The sequence below is a fragment of the Sinocyclocheilus grahami genome, unplaced genomic scaffold (genome assembly GCF_001515645.1).
Source record: "Sinocyclocheilus grahami isolate Dianchi unplaced genomic scaffold, SAMN03320097.WGS_v1.1 scaffold534.1, whole genome shotgun sequence".
NCBI classification, from domain to species: Eukaryota; Metazoa; Chordata; class Actinopteri; order Cypriniformes; family Cyprinidae; genus Sinocyclocheilus; species Sinocyclocheilus grahami.
The window spans coordinates 1,071,642-1,089,909 of record NW_015505713.1 but is presented as its reverse complement, the minus strand read 5'-3'; the positions used below and the strand labels follow the sequence as shown (position 1 = coordinate 1,089,909).

General features: G+C 37.7%; 3 protein-coding genes across 4 annotated transcripts in view; 2 read left to right on the top strand and 1 right to left on the bottom strand.

The window, feature by feature from the left end:
- The window catches only part of LOC107555450 (NADH-ubiquinone oxidoreductase 75 kDa subunit, mitochondrial-like), an 8,292-nt gene extending 5,090 nt beyond the window's left edge, over window positions 1–3,202 (bottom strand). Inside the window, exons 1-8 of the mRNA XM_016238267.1 lie at window positions 3,106–3,202; window positions 2,410–2,493; window positions 2,201–2,292; window positions 2,006–2,113; window positions 1,819–1,895; window positions 1,643–1,724; window positions 1,385–1,515; window positions 57–242 (exon numbers count right to left, since the gene is read on the bottom strand). Coding sequence (XP_016093753.1) covers window positions 57–242; window positions 1,385–1,515; window positions 1,643–1,724; window positions 1,819–1,895; window positions 2,006–2,113; window positions 2,201–2,292; window positions 2,410–2,488 — 755 coding nt within the window. The 5' untranslated portion in view covers window positions 2,489–2,493; window positions 3,106–3,202. The remainder of the gene's footprint in view (window positions 1–56; window positions 243–1,384; window positions 1,516–1,642; window positions 1,725–1,818; window positions 1,896–2,005; window positions 2,114–2,200; window positions 2,293–2,409; window positions 2,494–3,105) is intronic.
- Window positions 3,203–3,631: 429 nt separating this feature from the next.
- LOC107555451 (elongation factor 1-beta-like) lies at window positions 3,632–6,792 on the top strand. Its single transcript, XM_016238268.1, has 6 exons — window positions 3,632–3,773; window positions 5,018–5,140; window positions 5,335–5,455; window positions 5,646–5,709; window positions 6,375–6,500; window positions 6,591–6,792. Exons 1-6 carry the CDS (start codon window positions 3,694–3,696, stop codon window positions 6,743–6,745), a joined length of 669 nt encoding a protein of 222 aa, XP_016093754.1. The 5' UTR covers window positions 3,632–3,693; the 3' UTR covers window positions 6,746–6,792.
- A 304-nt stretch (window positions 6,793–7,096) lies between these two features.
- On the top strand, window positions 7,097–13,029 carry LOC107555446 (uncharacterized). Of its 2 annotated transcripts, XM_016238257.1 has the most exons (7): window positions 7,097–7,328; window positions 7,859–7,948; window positions 8,252–8,296; window positions 8,866–8,899; window positions 9,012–9,108; window positions 9,365–9,492; window positions 10,363–13,029. In XM_016238257.1, exons 3-7 carry the CDS (start codon window positions 8,260–8,262, stop codon window positions 12,803–12,805), a joined length of 2,739 nt encoding a protein of 912 aa, XP_016093743.1. In that variant the 5' UTR covers window positions 7,097–7,328; window positions 7,859–7,948; window positions 8,252–8,259; the 3' UTR covers window positions 12,806–13,029. The 2 variants fall into 2 exon arrangements, with proteins under 2 accessions (XP_016093743.1, XP_016093744.1); XM_016238258.1 differs by lacking the exons at window positions 7,097–7,328; window positions 7,859–7,948; window positions 8,252–8,296; window positions 8,866–8,899; window positions 9,012–9,108 and having other exon boundaries at window positions 9,462–9,492; window positions 10,412–13,029.
- Window positions 13,030–18,268: the final 5,239 nt, after the last annotated feature.

The window sequence follows — 18,268 nt, the reverse complement described above, 5'->3', positions numbered from 1 at the left end:
ATATATATATAAGGATCAAAGTGTACACAGAAGAACAAATAATCTCAGGATTGTACCTGGTCTCCCAGGGTCGTGCAGTGAAGGCGTAAGGTTTGGACGTCAGTGCTCCAACAGGACACAAGTCAATCACGTTACCAGACAATTCTGACATGAACATCTTCTCTACGTAGGTACCAATCTGCATGGAGTTACCGCGTCCTGTGGTTCCCAGGTCCTCCACACCAGCAACCTCACTGGCAAAACTGAAGTTATAAAAAATATTAATATATTTGATAAATCCCTAGAGCAATTTCTTTAACACTAAAAACTCTGTCTGATCCTGAAGGTAACAGAGATGAGTACCAAAAAAAAAAGTAATCAGTAATGCTTTGCACCATATGCCATTGTTTTACAGCAAAGGTGTGCATAACTTTATACAGTAACTATCATGGAGTAGCGTTAGATGAAAATTATTCTGCTTTTATTGTAAATGTACAGTATCTCACAGAAGTGAGTACACCCCTCACATTTTTGTAAATATTTTATTATATCTTTTCATGTGACAACACTGAAGAAATTACACTTTGCTACAATGTAAAGTAGTGAGTGTACAGCTTGTATAACAGTGTAAATTTGCTGTCCCTTCAAAATAACTCAACACACAGCCATTAATGTCTAAACCACTGGCCACAAAAGTGAGTACACCCCTAAGTGAAAATGTCCAAATTGGGCCCAATTAGCCATTTCCTCCCCCCAGTGCCATGTGACTCATTAGTGTTACAAGGTCTCAAGTGTGAATGGGGAGTAGGTGTGTTAAATTTGGTGTTATCGCTCTCACTCTCTCATACTGGTCACTGGAAGTTCAACATGGCATAGAACTCTCTGAGGATCTGAAAAAAAGAATTGTTTCTCTACATAAAGATGGCGTAGGCTGTAAGAAGATTGCCAAGACCCTGAAACTCAACTGCCAAAACTTTTGTGGCCAGCGGTTTAGACATTAATGGCTGTGTGTTGAGTTATTTTGAGGGCGACAGCAAATTTACACTATTATACAAGCTGTACACTCACTACTTTACATTGTAGCAGTGTTGTCACATGAAAAGATATAATAAAATATTTACAAAAATGTGAGGGGTGTACTCACTTCTGTGAGATACGGTAAAACCTAAAATAAAATATAAATTAATAATTACTAATAATTTTAATTCAATTAATAATTCAGTGTTTTCATGGCAAATAAAAAAGTTATTTTTGGTGGTGGAGCCAGTAAAAGCGTCCACAGGGCAAGCAGATAAACTACTAATCCAACTGGGTCATCAGAAAAAAAAAATCTTGTTGTTGGGCTCTGCATTACATACATTTTATGCATTTACGTAGCTTTCAGTATAATAAACCTCCAGCTCACCGAACACAACGTGTGCAATGTATACAGCGGGTCATGATTGTTTTAATAAGCGGGCCGATGTTCTTATCTTCAACTGCTCTCTTCCCTTCTGTAAAACGGCTTCTGTCAGCACCAAACATCATCGATTGGTCCTATATATCAGCACAACATCAAGATGGGTAAAAACTGCATTAGGGATAATTCCATTTCCATTCTTGAGTGCATACTCAAGTTCACAGTCAAGTTCCATTAAATTGCTGTAAACAATATTTTTTTTACCTGAAGATCACACTCTCCACCCTGATCACAGATTGGACAGTCAAGAGGGTGGTTGGAAAGCAGGAACTCCATGACTCCCTCTCTATCAAAGACACAACAAGAAATACAAATGAATAAATGCACTGTATGTAATGTGATGTGTGAACATTATTTGTAAAGCAAAAAACTACTCAAACCTGGCTTTCCGTGTTTTCTCTGAGTTGGTCAAAATGTTCCACCCCTTCATGACAGGCATTGCACATGCTGCAACAGGCTGTTGATGAAGTACAGATTTTAAAAAAGTGCTTATACAAAGACTCGTCATGTATTTTGATCGATAATGTGATAATGAAGTTATAATTATAGTGCATGTCAATAGGTTACCTTTGGTGCTTTCTCGATTTCCACCAGACACATGCGGCAGTTACCGGCCACTGACAGACGATCGTGATAGCAGAAACGAGGAATCTGCACACCTACTTTCTCGCAAGTCTAAACACATTAGGCATGTCAACATGCTACATGGAATGTACAACTATACATGGAATTAGTAAAAGGAAATGGTCACTGCATTTTCACCTGTAGAACAGTGGTCCCTGGCTCCACCATGACAGGTTTTCCATCTACAAACACTTCAACCATATTGCTTGAGGCCCGGGCTGAAGTCTGCACTGTTGTAAAAACAAGCCAGTGTTAGAAAAGGATGGACAAATCAGTAGTGTTGCTTAGAATTCTTAAAGAAGGGCACTACACTTGATTTTCAAAGATGAAAAAATAATGCAAATTACCATTGTTAGTGGTGGCAATGGAGCCCTTGGAATGGGCAGCACCTGCCAAAGCCCGACTTACTGCTGGCAAACGCAACATGTTCGCTGTAGAAGAAAATGCCAGGTGATTAGAAGAACACATAACATGTTGATCCCCAGTATTTAATGAATAGTATCTAGGTTAACAATGGATAAATAGGCCGCTCTACTCTGAAACACAAGGACACTGTAGAGAAATAGACACAATAAAATCATACTGATCTAGATATGCCATTGACAGTATTAATTATAAATTCTTTATTTATTCAAATTTCTGCATAGTGCCGACAGTCAGCACAACAAATCCTTTGGCAAGGATTACAAAACCTAAGATTTTATAACACCCATAAAACAACATGCTTCTGCCCTAAAAAAAAAAAAAAAAAGCATGAAGGCACAATATTTATAAAAGTACCAATTTTAAATGTATATGGGTATTGCACTGTAAAGGAAAAGTAGCTCAAACACTTAAAATGAAAAACTAATGCTGTTGACATTTCTATCTATTCACACACTGGTTAGCAGGCTAGCAGATTACTCAAGGACAGGGAGAACGTTACTGTAAATTACCCGTGCTTCGCATGCATTTATAATTCCAGCCGTTACACACAAAGTAAATATCCAGACAATATGCCCTTTACACTTTAATATACACAAAAGATCATCTTCAATTCTTACCTTGACGCTATTTGGCCTTCTAGACCAGAACAGCGTTACAGCCGTAGGTTCAGTTGTGAATGTGTACTCGGGTGATTTCGGAAATGACGGAAAAAGCCGATGCACATTAATCTTTGAAAAAAAGACAAAAACATTTTATTACGTCAGATTGTTCTATAATATAGGAAATTCATACACGTATGTTCAAATACATTAATATATTAAATACATTTTATATGATTAATCTAACTTTTGTCGTTGACCTTTTACATTTATTCGTCGTCATTTCCGCTCATAAAAACGGTCGTTTCCGTCTCTTATTTCACGTTAAAAGCCAACCAGTCAACACGGTTTTCGGTATCTGTGAAAAACGGTAGATGATTATCGTGCCGTCTTTATTATCTATAAAAGTTAAGCTTTCCATACCTAGAGCAAATTGCTATAAAAAATGTTCCATTTTCGTATGTTTTTGCAAAAATGTCAAGAGTGGGCGGAGTTATGGCGTCAGCGGTATTAAGACAGTCTCGCGTTCTTTTCTCGTTCCTTCGCTCTTCCTCCAAGTTCAGGGTTCCACGTTTGTACACGAGGTCTCACCGGTAACTTCTAACAATGGGCTTTGGTGATCTCAAAACACCCGCTGGACTCAAGGTTCTGAATGAGTTTCTGGCAGACAAAAGTTACGTCGAGGGGTAAGCTATTTTAAGACTTTATTTATCAAATCTTCTTCGTTGGCTTGCAACAACTTGTGATTGTCCTCTTTTTCTTATGCTGTAATACTAAAATAATTTTGGATGCAGTTATAAATGTCAAAGGTCATGGTTATTAATTTTCGTAGCTATGAATAATATGTACTCTACCGGTCACAAGTTTGGGATCAGAACGATTTTTAATGTTTTTTTACAGGAGTTTCTTATGCTCATCAATGCTGCATTTATTTAATCAAAAATACAGGGGAAATGAGATGAAATATTATAGTGTTAAATAACATTTTTCTATTTTAATATACATTAAAGTCTAATTTATTCCTGTGATGCAAAGCTGAATTTTCAGCATCATTACTCCAGTCTTCAGAGTCACATGATCCTTCAGAAATCATTCTAATATGCTGATTTATTATCAGTGCTGGAAACTGTTGTTGCATAATATTTTTTTGGAACCTGTGATACTTTTTTTTTTTCCTCAGGATTCTTATTAATAAAAAGTTAAAAAGAACAGCATTTATTAAAAATAGAAATATTTTCTAACAGTATACACTACAGTTTTGAAAGAAATTAAAACTTTTATTCAGCAAGGATGTGTTCAATTGTAAGAAGTGATAGCAGAGATTTATATTGTTAGAAAAGATTTATATTTTGAATAAATGCTGTTCTTTTTAACTTTTTATTCGTCAAACAATCCTGAAAAAAGTATTGCAGTTTCCCAAAAAAATATTTGGCAGCACAACTGTTGCCAACATTGATAATTCTAATAATAAATCAGCATATTAGAATGATTTCTAAAGGATCATGTGACACTTTTTATACTGGAGTAATGGCTGATAGAAATTCAGCTTTGCATCACAGAAATAAATTATATTTTAAAGGATATTAAAATAGAAACTATTATTTTATATTGTAATAACATTTTGCAAGATTACTGTTTTTGATCAAATAAATGCAGCCTTGATGAGCATAAGAGACTAAAAAACATTCCAAGTCTTACTGATCCCAAACTTTTGACTGGTAGTGTATGTACTGGTAGGGTCAGTATTTGTAGTAGTTCCCCTCCCCCAAGTGTTTGCCAAGTGCCACATTTTCATTGCTGTACTGTGGATCTATTTGTAAATATTATGCAATTATATAATTTAATCCATTCATAAATGCCTCATATTGCTCATGGAGAAAACACCAGCCTCACTACACATTTGAAGGCTCAATACTCATTTTCTTAACAGGTATGTGCCCTCTCAGGCTGATATTGCAGTGTTCGATGCTCTGTCTGGCACCCCCTCAGCTAACCTCTGCCATGCTTTGCGGTGGTACAACCACATCAAGTCTTACCAGAAGGAGAAGGGCAGGTAATGAGACGCTTGTTTGCAATATTTAATGTTTAGCAGGTACTTCCACCAATATATGATGATTATCCTATCACCATCTTTCGCCTGAGTGACTGATGCACAATCTTTCAAATTCTGATTTGGCTGGGAATTCTCAAGACCGTCAGGTGCTCTTGTGCAGTAACAAGAATTCACTCTCCTTTCCTTACCTTTAGTCTTCCAGGTGTGAAGAAGCCTCTCAGTCAGTACGGCCCTGCTGGTGTGGAGGACACAACTGCAGCAGCGGCTGATGAAGACGACGATGACATTGATCTGTTTGGTTCTGATGAGGAAGAGGTGAGTTCAGTAGCAGAAGGGATGGTGTGTTTTTTTTACAGAATTGCCTGGTCAAATGATGATTTTCTCACCATCTTTCGGCTGATGTTGTGATGGACAACCTTTTCTTCCTGAAAACCAGTTAGTAAAAAATGACCATGCTGTTGCTGTAAGTTTGTGCACACCTGGTCATGGATCTCTTTCTTTACAGGATGAGCAAACCAAAAAGATCAAGGAGGAGAGGCTTGCAGCATACAATGCAAAGAAGGCAAAGAGTATGTATTAGTCGTCTCTTAAATGCACACTACTGGTCATATAATTGAGATTTACAGTTTTTGACGTCTTTTATGCTCCCCAAGGAAATCATAAATCATTCTAATGTGCTGATTTGGTGCTCCATTATCAATAATAGTTCTCATCAATGTTGAAAACAGTTTTTGCTGCTTTAATATTTTTGTGGAAACCATTACGTTTGTTAATTTTTCCTAAATCTTACCCAAAACTTTTAAATGTAGTGTATCATGGTTTCCACAAATAAACAGCAAAAACTGTTTTTAACATTAAGAAATGTTTCTTTAACACCAAATCAGCATATTAGAATGATTTCTGAAGGATCATGTGACACAGAAGACTAAACTTTGCATTGCCATCCCATGAATATTAAGTTTTTAAAATTAAATACAGTGTAGTGATATGTTAGTGTTTTTATCCAAATCAGCCATGTTGAGCACAGTAGACTTCTTTCAACAAACTTAAATCCTAATTGTTCCAAACTTTTGACATTGTGACTAGTTTAGTGATAACTTCATATTACCATCTTTCGGCTGAATGATGTGATTGACATCTTTTTTTTGCCTGATATCCACTAGTCATTTAATTGTGGTTGTTGGATTCCTGTGTTTGCTTTACCATTGACTCGGTCTTTTTAATGTCTGTGCAGAGCCTGCACTTATCGCCAAGTCTTCCATCCTGTTGGATGTCAAGCCCTGGGATGATGAAACTGACATGGCCAAGCTTGAGGAGTGTGTCCGCAGCATTCAGTTGGACGGTTTAGTCTGGGGACAATGTAAGTCCAAATACAGTGTATGCAAGTCAAACGTTTGGTCCATATTTTGTATTTCAATAGACTAATTGTCACCTGACCTCTCCTGTACAGCTAAGCTGTTGCCTGTCGGCTATGGCATCAAGAAGCTGCAGATTGCCTGTGTTGTGGAGGATGATAAAGTTGGAACGGACCAGCTGGAGGAACTGATCACAGCCTTTGAGGACTATGTGCAGTCCATGGATGTGGCAGCCTTCAACAAGATCTGAAACCCCACAGTACAAAGCATTAATCAAATAAAAGCACTTTAAATGCACCTTTTGTATGTGGTTTATTTTTTTAAATCGTGTTCTGTGTGGCTTCGAATTGAAAATGTTAAATATTTGTCATGAATGTGCTGTTTTTTTTTAAAGACTTTCTATGAATTTAGTCCAGTTTCTGTCTCTTCCTTTTATTTATTTATTTATATATATATATATATATAACTGTTTAAATGCACTGAGAAATTTCTAATATACTGTAGCAAATTGCAACCAGTTTAACTTTAGATTGATTTGAATAATTTGTAGGCCAGTTTACTATTTGTTTTTATATTCTCAGGTTTAGCATGACTGGGAACTATTGCACAAATTCATAGTTTGCAACATTTATAATGTTACCATCAAGGCATGTAATCAAATCTATAAAGGATATTTTGTCGCGTTGGTTGAGTTTGCAGCCCATTTATTAAATTTCGCCTCGGAATTTTCTAGTGGGCGGGTTCCCGCGCTTTACTCTTACGTCACTCCACTAGCAGACCTAAGCTAAATACGGATACCGATGGGATCTAAGTGGAATAACATCTATAATCAGGTGACAGCACGATGAAGACTGCAGCCACATTGTGTTCATGTATTTTGTAGATCATAAATAAGTGAATATTTACTATGCCACGCTCCCGCTGTCCACGTTGTCATGTTAAGTGTCTCTAGCTTGCTAAGTGAACTAGCATAGCTGGCTAGCTTAAACTACAGTTTGTGTGTTCCCAAACAGTGTGGATAGTCTGAAACCGTGTAAAATTTAAGCGTTTTCGAATACATTTTACGTTCAAGTGTATTTATGTGGTAATATTAGGGCGCGCTGTTTAAATGGCCGTGTATGTGTGTGCAGGCCGGTACATATATGAGTATTCATTTATGAGTAGTTAAAGCTGGACCGTATAAACACTTCAAATTAATGACAAGTTCATTATGTACATGTTTTAAAGCATCAAAACTGATTTAAGATACAAATAGTGCTTTATTAATGTATTAGTTCGTATTATACAAGTAGAATAAGCAAGTGCACTTACAAGAGACTTTTAAGTGTTTTCTAATTCTGCTTAATGTGTCCTACATCTTTAGATGCGACTTTTAACTTACCACACATGGCTGTACACATCTACGCGATTATGTGACACGGAAACATTTATAGCCATCCTCTCCTCCATGTAGGTGAGTATGTATATTTAGTATGCCTGTTTATCGAAATAAACGAATTTTTTTCTTATAGTCTATTGCTTGAGTTTATTTATAAAATACACAACAATACAGCATAAGTAAGTAATTGCATAGCAGTGTATTTATGTTTCTGCAAGGCCCAGAGCAAGAAAGATCAAATGTAGTGGAAAAATTAAGTGGATTTGCAAGAGAACACTGTAAATGCATAATAAAAATGTTAACAGTGAAATAGTTCTGAATGACCAACAGTACAATGATACACCATGCAACTCTTTCTTACTCTGTGATTGTTTATAGACAGCACCATGCCCTTGGAGGAGGGACCACAGTCCTCTGCTAAAAGTAAGGCAGTTTTTATATTTCAGTTGTTGTTTTTTTAGTCACTGAGCACTGGAGAGCCTGGAGGGACTATTAAAATACTAATTATATAATCATACACCGTTAGGATAATAAAGATAGATTTTTATAATAAAGAGGAGATTTAAAAGGGAGATGAAAACCCATCTTATGTGTATGTTGTTGATGTAAAATGATATGCCTCCAATCAAACTGTACAGCATTTTGGTACAAATCATTTGTTAGAAATCTAGTCAAACTAGACAAATGCCAACATGGACAGGTTGTGAGACATGTCCTTATCTTCAAAAAAATGATGAACAACACTAAAAGACTAAAGACTACAATAAATATGGGTAAAAATGATGAAGATGAACATTGTTCATGAGGAATTGTTGCCTAAAGATATCTAATAAATAAGAACAATTTAAATGTATTAATGGTATTTTTAACATTTGAAAGATCATTATATTTGGTATTGTCGATGTCCAATGTAACATCTGTGTCCTGAAGCTAAACTAGTTGAGAAGCACTGATTTAGAGAATGCATGTAAATGTTTTGTCATGTGTTGTAGAGGCAGAGAGGCGTCCAGCTGACTTGTCCGGCAGGTGAGTTGTCTGAAAATAAATTTGCAGCAGTCCATTCTCCATCTCATTATGTGTTTATATTACAAATTTAAAACAAATAAGTGTCAAAGCCTATTATTTACCCCATCTGAAGGACTAGTAGAGGAGAAGAGCCTGTTGCTGGTCCTTCCTGCTCCCAAAGACAGGGTTACTGCAGCTGCTGTCAAGTTCTGTACAATAGTGTGGAACAGGTACGTAACTCTCCATCATTCCTCCTTTTTGAAATACTGTTGTGGTCAAGATATTGGTCAAAGTATTTGTTAAGTTCGGGTTAATAATTCCATTTTAGCAATTTAATGTGAACCACTACCAAATATATTTATATTGGGGTTTTAAGATTCTAATATCATGCATTTATGATAATCAGACCTGTTTATAATGATTAATATTACGACATTCTGAGTTATTATGGCTTTTTTGTAAACAACTTCTTGTTGTATTCTGCAGCACATCTTGAGTGCCCAACATAGAGAAGTGGTACGAGCTGCTAGAGCCAATGTATCTTCTGGAAGTTTGTTAGAGAGATTCCTTCAGGATGTGCTTCAGCATCATCCTCAAAGCTATAGTGATACACGGTATGGTATCCACATCAGATTTCTTATTTTGCCTTGGTGACATGTTCCCATAACATACTGCATACTTTGAGTTTTGTGAATTGTTAGGGATGAAACGATTCACTCAACTCATGATTCGATTCGATTCACGATTTTAATTTCACGATTCGATTTTCTCACAATTTTTTAAAACAAAATGAGTTTGAAGACAGTAAATGAAAAGGTGTCCTTTTATTAGGCTATTGCTGCACGTTTCTTTGTGAAATTGAAATATAACAAAACTAAATTGAAATTTTAAAACAAACTAAGGCTTTGTCTATGCTCTTTCCATTTAAAATTAGAGGCAACCACTGTATTTTAATCACGATCCAAACAAAGATGTAGCATACATGCAGCATGAGCAGTTTTTAATCTAAATGAAACTGTATAATTTTGAAATTTGAAGCAAAAACAGAATGGTCTGACTTTAGTTTTGTGAAACTATACTACATAAAACATATCTGAACGAAACGGCAGACGAGCTGAATGAGATACAAATTCACTTTATGCCAGCAGGTGGCACTTATGAACAGCAATGATATAGTGTTTCCTGGGTTACTGCTGTAAACAAACTAGAGCTGCGCTTATGAACACTACTTTAATATGCATCGTTCAGATGCAAGATGAAAAGAAAATACCACGTAAACTTTTCTAAAGTCAGTTCCCCTCAGAGATACATTCATATAAACTCCTACTACAATTGTATCGCGATTTGTTTGGCATCTCTACCGATTTGAATCGTCACATATTTTAATCGATTTTCAACCTACTCGCTGTTCATCATTACATCCCTAGTGAATTGCAAAAAAACAGCGTTCACTTGCTGTTTTTGACACCTCTTTTTCTCTGTAGACCTACCCATGCTGATCTACCTTTGCTAACCACCCCACTCATCCCAAAGGAGGTGCTCTCAGAGGTGTACTGTGGATCAGACGATGATGGTGTCTCTGTTGGAACACGTGAGGAGATGCCTACCTCTGATGAAGAGTCCTGTGAAATGCTGCTAATTGCAGCCTCAACTCCAGCAGTGATGACTGACCTTACTGCATCTACACACGTACAAACCACTTCCCAAAAAGGAAAAATGGTGCCTGAACCACCTCCCCCTAAAAAGTACTCCCCCACACAGGGTTTTTTGCACAAGACTAGTGGCAGCTCTGCCAGTGACAAACCGAATACATCACAATTGACACTACCTGTTCAGAGACAGAATTTACAAACAAACCCCTCTGGACATCCCTGTGCTTCAGAGGGTCCACCAGTCGCCAAGACTGGAGCTGTTGAACACAGGAAAGCGCACAAGAAGACCAATAGGGATAAAGAGGGGAGCGACTCCATTACAGCTTCCCGTGCCCCAACAGCTGCAAAGTGCATTACCTCAAAGGACCAGCCTTCAACTTTTCGATCAGTGGCTAAAGAGTCCACAGTGTGGATTTCAGCACTGCCACCTTGGAAAGGCCCCCATAGGGAACAGACATTCAGTCATCTATCTGACCAGATTCGAGATGTGATAGAGGAGGTTATTGAAAAATACTGTTATGGCCACAGTCTCAGTGTCGATCAGTGGGAGGATGATGGTAGCTTCGTTCTGAGTCATCAGTCTATGAGTCAATTCAAAGGCAGTGAAGGATGGGACAATGCAATACAGATGGCATTGGGAAAGCCAAAGGCTGAAGAAAAAAATTTAGCTGAGTTACTGGAAGTGCATATAAACCTTGAAGACCAAGGATACCAGACTCAGCTGGACACAGCCCTAAACACTGTGGGAACGCCTGAGGAAAACAAGGAGAGTTCTGCTGAGAAGGTGTTTCCTGATCTTCCCTACATACCACAGTCTTTTGTTGGCAAAACATTGACACAGGTGATGTTTGAAGATGACATGAAGATAGACTCCATAGTAAAAGAATTCCAACAAGGCCAGTTCCGTTGCTATTTTGACAGCGAATCATTAGCTAGGTTTGGGAAGCACAGTAAAAAAAGGAAAAAGAAAAAGAAGCAGGACAAACATGAGGAGACCGATAACGCTGAGTGGGAGCCTACAGACATCTTGCCACTCATGGATCACAATGAAGAGGACCCCAAGCATTCTGCTATTTTGAAAAAGTCTAGGCAAAAAATTTACAGACTTGCATCACGTTGCCAAGTGGTAAAGGTAAGCCACAGTACACAGACCATCCCTCTTATCTGCCCTGTGGTGCGGCGAAAATTGTCACAAGTAACATTCCCCTCAACACGCAGTGAAGAGCCCCAGCAATGCCCCAGCCCTGAAAGGACCCCTGACATGAAAACTAGACTCTGTGCTTTGAAGCTTCCAGCTTCTTACTGCAAGATAATGAGTCCTCTACAGCCCAAAACTGTGGTCTATGTGCTTTCTTCCCCAGATGGGGGTCAAAGAATCTCCAAGCCTACCCCTATTAAGAAAGCAGGGAGGAAACGGAAGTCATATGATAGCGATGTTGGCCTGAAGTACAAATACAAAAAGACACCTCTTAAGTTCTATGACCCTTTGACCAATAGGATCTTGAAGAGTCCACCAAAAGGCATGTCTTCACCATCTAATTCCAAGTCTCTTTCACACGTCCGACAGCTATTCCGTAGCCTTAGCCCGGATATTAATAAGGAGAGGCAGGGCCTGGGGCAGGGGCAGTCATCAGGAGGTTCTCGGAAGGCTCGTGGTAGGAGCAGCATGGTTGATCTATGTACCTCCACCTCAGACTCCATTCTGGATAGTGGTGGCCCCTCAGAACCTGGTTCCTCTTTGTCTAGCAGCCGAAGAGCCTTATTCACCCGCTCCTCTATCTCAAGTAGCAGTTGTTTCCTCCTCGGACATCTCACACCATCTACCCATGTGGATGATTCTTCCAAAGCACTTTCTCACTCTTGTGCGGGCAGTTCCTATAAGGTTGGAGGACTGGAACAAGATGAACACCACCAACAAACGCCAGTTGACCAAACACCAATCAGACGTAGCTCACGGAGGGCTGGACCTTTGATTCCAGCCAAGAGACCACCAGTACCCCCTTACAGGACCAAAAGGAAGTCACCCAAACCACAGCGCAAAGCAAAATCACAAGGCAATCTCCAGCAAACTGTTGGCTCCCGTATATCTGCAGAATGTAGGACATCTCCCAGAAACAAGAGCCCTGCTAGGTCCTCACTTAGATCATCTGCTTCCTCTAAACTGGTAATTCAGCCGGTTATTACATCCACTTCTAAACAAATAAATACAATGCTCAGTGCCAGTCAGCAGAAGAGAGTGAGGGGGAGGACCGCCACTGTACATATAGCAGACTGAACGTTATTAGACACCAGCCATGAACATAAGCTGTCTTGTTTTTCAAATGCTGTATAGTTTTGCACAGTTGAATTTCAGCTGACTGTTTCTAGTTGAAGTTCATTTTTGTCTCTATATGTTTGTTTATTTGTCATATGCATTTTTTAACTTGTAATGAGTATATTTTTTAAGTTTATAATGGGTATTTTCTCAAAGGTTGATGGTTGTAAATTAAATTTATAATGAATATATTTGTACTTGGTAATGATATATTAGAGCATGTTTTTCACATTGGGTTTTGGCACTATTAACCCTCTGGGCCTCTTCGGTTATTTTTGACCGAAAAAATTTATATTTCGAAATGTTAAAAATCGTGGCTTCATCGGAATGAGATGACACTCATACTGGTGACTTTTGTCACATTAGCTATGTGAACCTACAAAAAAATCATGGACATGATTCGGATATGTTAAAGGGTCAAAAAAAAATTCACACTTGGCTCCTTCGCGGTCAAAAATGACTGAAATGGGAATGGGAAATACGAAAAAATACAAAAACATAGAGAATCTTTTGGTGGTACAAACTACAAATCAGCCACTGTGCAGAACAAAAGTGCACAGCAATCAAGGGGTGACTCTCTAAAATATCAAGAGTGCAAAATAGACACACACGCGCGCACACACACACACACAGGGAAATGAACTGTTAAGGCTGCAACAGAGCAAATTTTGAGTATTCAATGACTGATTGAAATTATAATGCAAAACCTGATATTTGTCTAACCAAAAATATATAAACCTTTTAGCAATTTAGTCTTTTAGAATGTTTAAGTATCTAAAAGTAAAACCTAATAAAAGGAAGAAATTATGTCTAAAAAACTATGGGAATCCAAAGGCCTCTGTATATATTAGGGGTGCAACGGTTCTCGGTAAAAAATCGAACCGTACCGTTCTCCACACACGGTTCAACAAATCTGACAATACATCTGTAATATGGTTTGTTAAGAGTTCGGCTAATGCATGTTTCTGTTGATGGATATGATGAATTCTGGCTTCCCAGTACATTACAACAAGAGCGATGAGACAAAAAATGCAATACGTGGACAAACCAGTCACTCTTTGTTCAATGCCAGTGCTGTGTGTTGGAATAACGGTCATTTATGCCGTCATCACGTGTTGATAGCGCAGGTGAGACCTGAACAGCACACAGCTGACTGTTTCTAGTTGAAGTTCATTTTTGTCTCTATATGTTTGTTTATTTGTCATATGCATTTTTTAACTTGTAATGAGTATATTTTTTAAGTTTATAATGGGTATTTTCTCAAAGGTTGATGGTTGTAAATTAAATTTATAATGAATATATTTGTACTTGGTAATGATATATTAGAGCATGTTTTTCACATTGGGTTTTGGCACTATTAACCCTCTGGGCCTCTTCGGTTATTTTTGACCGAAAAAATTTATATTTCGAAATGTTAAAAATCGTGGCTTCATCGGAATGAGATGACACTCATACTGGTGACTTTTGTCACATTAGCTATGTGAACCTACAAAAAAATCATGGACATGATTCGGATATGTTAAAGGGTCAAAAAAAAATTCACACTTGGCTCCTTCGCGGTCAAAAATGACTGAAATGGGAATGGGAAATACGAAAAAATACAAAAACATAGAGAATCTTTTGGTGGTACAAACTACAAATCAGCCACTGTGCAGAACAAAAGTGCACAGCAATCAAGGGGTGACTCTCTAAAATATCAAGAGTGCAAAATAGACACACACGCGCGCACACACACACACACAGGGAAATGAACTGTTAAGGCTGCAACAGAGCAAATTTTGAGTATTCAATGACTGATTGAAATTATAATGCAAAACCTGATATTTGTCTAACCAAAAATATATAAACCTTTTAGCAATTTAGTCTTTTAGAATGTTTAAGTATCTAAAAGTAAAACCTAATAAAAGGAAGAAATTATGTCTAAAAAACTATGGGAATCCAAAGGCCTCTGTATATATTAGGGGTGCAACGGTTCTCGGTAAAAAATCGAACCGTACCGTTCTCCACACACGGTTCAACAAATCTGACAATACATCTGTAATATGGTTTGTTAAGAGTTCGGCTAATGCATGTTTCTGTTGATGGATATGATGAATTCTGGCTTCCCAGTACATTACAACAAGAGCGATGAGACAAAAAATGCAATACGTGGACAAACCAGTCACTCTTTGTTCAATGCCAGTGCTGTGTGTTGGAATAACGGTCATTTATGCCGTCATCACGTGTTGATAGCGCAGGTGAGACCTGAACAGCACACGTTGCTATCTGTGTTTAAACTAAACTCATTTAAGCCTGGCCAGTTTAAATATTAAAGAGCCAGAAGACGCGAACTCGCGCGCGCAGTAAGAAGATCTGTGTGTGTGTGTGTGTGTGTGTGTGTGCTCTTCAGAAGCGCGCAAATATTAAGCTCTCTGAAGGATTGTGCTTGAATGGACACTCAAAAATTATGTCAAAATGCCCGTCTTGGTGAGTATCCTAGCAAACATAGTCGGCTGAACATACAGTATCAGTGCGTTCTCTTAAAGTGACAGCACTTTCTTAATATTAATCAAATGGCAACAGGGAAATCACTCACTGCTCTTGATTTAATAACTTTTGTAACTTGTAAGGATTCATCTTTAATTTATACAGTCAAATATGCAATGTTATTTTACATTTGAGTTCTTTATTCAATTTCTGTACCTAAAAACTAATGTTAGACCTACCTAAAAAAAAAACTGAAAAGCACTGTTTATTTTATTTGTATCTTTGCTCTATTGTATTTATTTGTGCTGTTGCTTGTAGTTAGATTATTTGTTATCTTCATTATTTTTATTTGGCAATATAGTTTTTTACCTAAACATAGCACATACCGAACCGGGACTCTAAAACCGTGATACAAACCAAACCGTAAGTTGAACCGTTGCACCCCTAGTATATATGTATATAGGGAACTATACAGGAGTTTACATGACATTACACAAGTTTTAATTTTTTTATGCCACCAGATGGCACAATTCTCACTTCAAAAAATGGATTTTTAATGTTTTCACTGTTTTAACATGAAATATTGCATTTATTGAAAAATAAATAAATACAAATATATTAATAGCTAATTAAAATTGTATAAATATTGCATAGCATCATAAAATCCCCTCAAAATTATAAATAATAATCAAAAAATATTATTAAACAAAAATGTAGTACACCGATTTTCCTGAAAAAAAGTTACATTTCAAGGCTTCACGAAGGAGCCAAGTGCGACCCCTAAACGAAGAGACCCAGAGGGTCAAATTGTCTTAAAAATAGCAAACCTACAAATGCAAGAATTGCTCAAGTCAGCAATACACAGCCTACACAAGGAGCAAATGTGCTCTTTGGGAATCAGCCATTCATTCTCTCTCACAAACACACAATACAAATGCCTTTATCTTTTTACACTGTTTAAATGTGGATTAATGTTTGCTCCCACTGCAGAGATAAAGGTACATCTTTTTTTGTGCATATGATTATTGCACTAACACTTTGTCTAATGGTTGTTGATATCAAAGCATCTAAAGAACACAGCAGCCATAGTGAAGGTTTGCGATCTTCCATGAAAGTGGGCAGAAGCTACAACCTTGCTTTTAAAAATATAGTGAGATTGGTTCATTGGCTTTTCTCTCCTATGTGGCTGGAGGAGAAATGAAATACAAATATCATTTCTCCTGAGTGACCATGGAAGCCTGACTATAAAAGGTCTTCACAAGGCCAAAACTTCATATGTCAATAAACACGTGATAAAACACTTATCACATACAAAAAAAAAAAAAGTATTAGGGTCGATATACAAATAATGTAAAAAGCAGCAGTAAATAGCAGATTAGTGCAAAATTTTAAATGGTATGGGTTGAAAAAATTGAAAGAAAAAATATCTAAATGCAATAGAAGAACAAATTTGAATGTAAGGCAGCAATGAGCTTATATAATACCGATTTTTAAATATATATAATACGTGTGCAAATAGTGACTGAAAAAAGTCAGCTTAATTATTTCGTAAAAAACATTTAGTCGGTCTGTCCATGTGGCTTGAGATATACTTTTAATTAACTGTCTAACCAATGTCTTTATTTACCTATAAAAGACCAAAGCTTTTATTTCAGAGCTTGTGGGCTAGTGTACACTCATTCTAGTTGTCGTAATGTATTGAGAAGCAAATGTTGGATCTCCAATTAGCTAGGATGAGTGTGTTGGCGAGTGTACAAAGTGAGGATGGTTGACGCGTCAGCGCAGCAGAAGATGCACTGCGCAAGCGCATTGGCTTCCCGTACTATATGAGCTGCTTGGCCACCGCCTTCCATCCATCCGAGCTGCCACCCTTTCGCCGTCTTCCCAGTCCTCCCCACCCCTCAGCATCCCAACCGTGCTACTCACCCCTCAGTCTCCGATGCTGCATGAAGGATTTCCCCCTCTTCCCGCGGGATACGCACCAAAATCGCTCTCATAATAATGGACTGCGACGCTCGCTGTAAATTGATGCGCTAATGACATTTTATTTAGTCTTCAAATATGAATCATGCGTCTGACATTCCATCTGTGTCTGCTCGCTAGCATATATATTTCCGTGCCATCTTCTATCGCCTCAACCTCAACGGGTGAGTACAATGTTGATCTTGCGTAACTTTATTATTTACATAATGCAACGTCTTTATTGGATATTTGCTATACGTTAGGTTGGTGTTTGTGCAAGGTGCTTTTCCAGCGCCTTTTGTTGCGGTAGGAAATCCCAGCTAAACACGCAGGTTCCCTGTGTAGGCTTTGATTGAGCCGCCTCCGTTACTTAACTGTGTCGTTTATACATGTCAATCTATGCAGAGGTGGGTAAAAGCTTTTGAAGGCCTCTGTATGTGTTGACAGCCCCATTAGTGTGGTTCCGTATGGGAACAGGGTAAGGATTTAGTGAGGCGCACTGAATCGTAATTCAATTACCATGACAATAGATTATTATTAGCTGACATGATGCGCATCTAAAGCTTTTACAATTCAGATATCAGATGTCCAAAGATGCAGCTGATAAAGTTGAGGAAAAAACTGATACGGTTATGTTTTGCCAATAAGTGTCTCTTATTTATCTTCTGCCATTACATGTATCATGTCTCGCCCTCTTGTCTTGAATGTGTAATCAGATTTCAGTGTTTTATTTGGTTATCAGCCGTAGTGCCTCCGTTCGATACCCTGAGATCGTGTGGTTTAAATATCGTCTGAACTGTGCTGTGTTAAAACGACATTAATTCAGAGCATTAACCTACTTTGACTAACATTTTGGCAAGGTTCTCGACGTTATCAACAAACATTCTTAACAATATTCTCAAAACGTTAGCACAGCAACATTATTTATTCATCGCTAATGGGACGTTTTTCTGAAATATTTTAATCAGTTGTGCATCAAACTATTTTTAAACATTA

Bases quoted from the DNA above. Each gene is read 5' to 3' on its own strand.
- LOC107555451 (XM_016238268.1), top strand. From the start codon at position 3,694: ATGGGCTTTGGTGATCTCAAAACACCCGCTGGACTCAAGGTTCTGAAT. The intron at 3,774-5,017 runs GTAAGCTATTTT...TTTTCTTAACAG, and splicing joins GACAAAAGTTACGTCGAGGG to GTATGTGCCCTCTCAGGCTG. The intron at 6,501-6,590 runs GTAAGTCCAAAT...TCTCCTGTACAG, and splicing joins CGGTTTAGTCTGGGGACAAT to CTAAGCTGTTGCCTGTCGGC.
- LOC107555446 (XM_016238257.1), top strand. From the start codon at position 8,260: ATGCCCTTGGAGGAGGGACCACAGTCCTCTGCTAAAA. The intron at 8,297-8,865 runs GTAAGGCAGTTT...CATGTGTTGTAG, and splicing joins ACCACAGTCCTCTGCTAAAA to AGGCAGAGAGGCGTCCAGCT. The intron at 9,493-10,362 runs GTATGGTATCCA...TTTTCTCTGTAG, and splicing joins CAAAGCTATAGTGATACACG to ACCTACCCATGCTGATCTAC.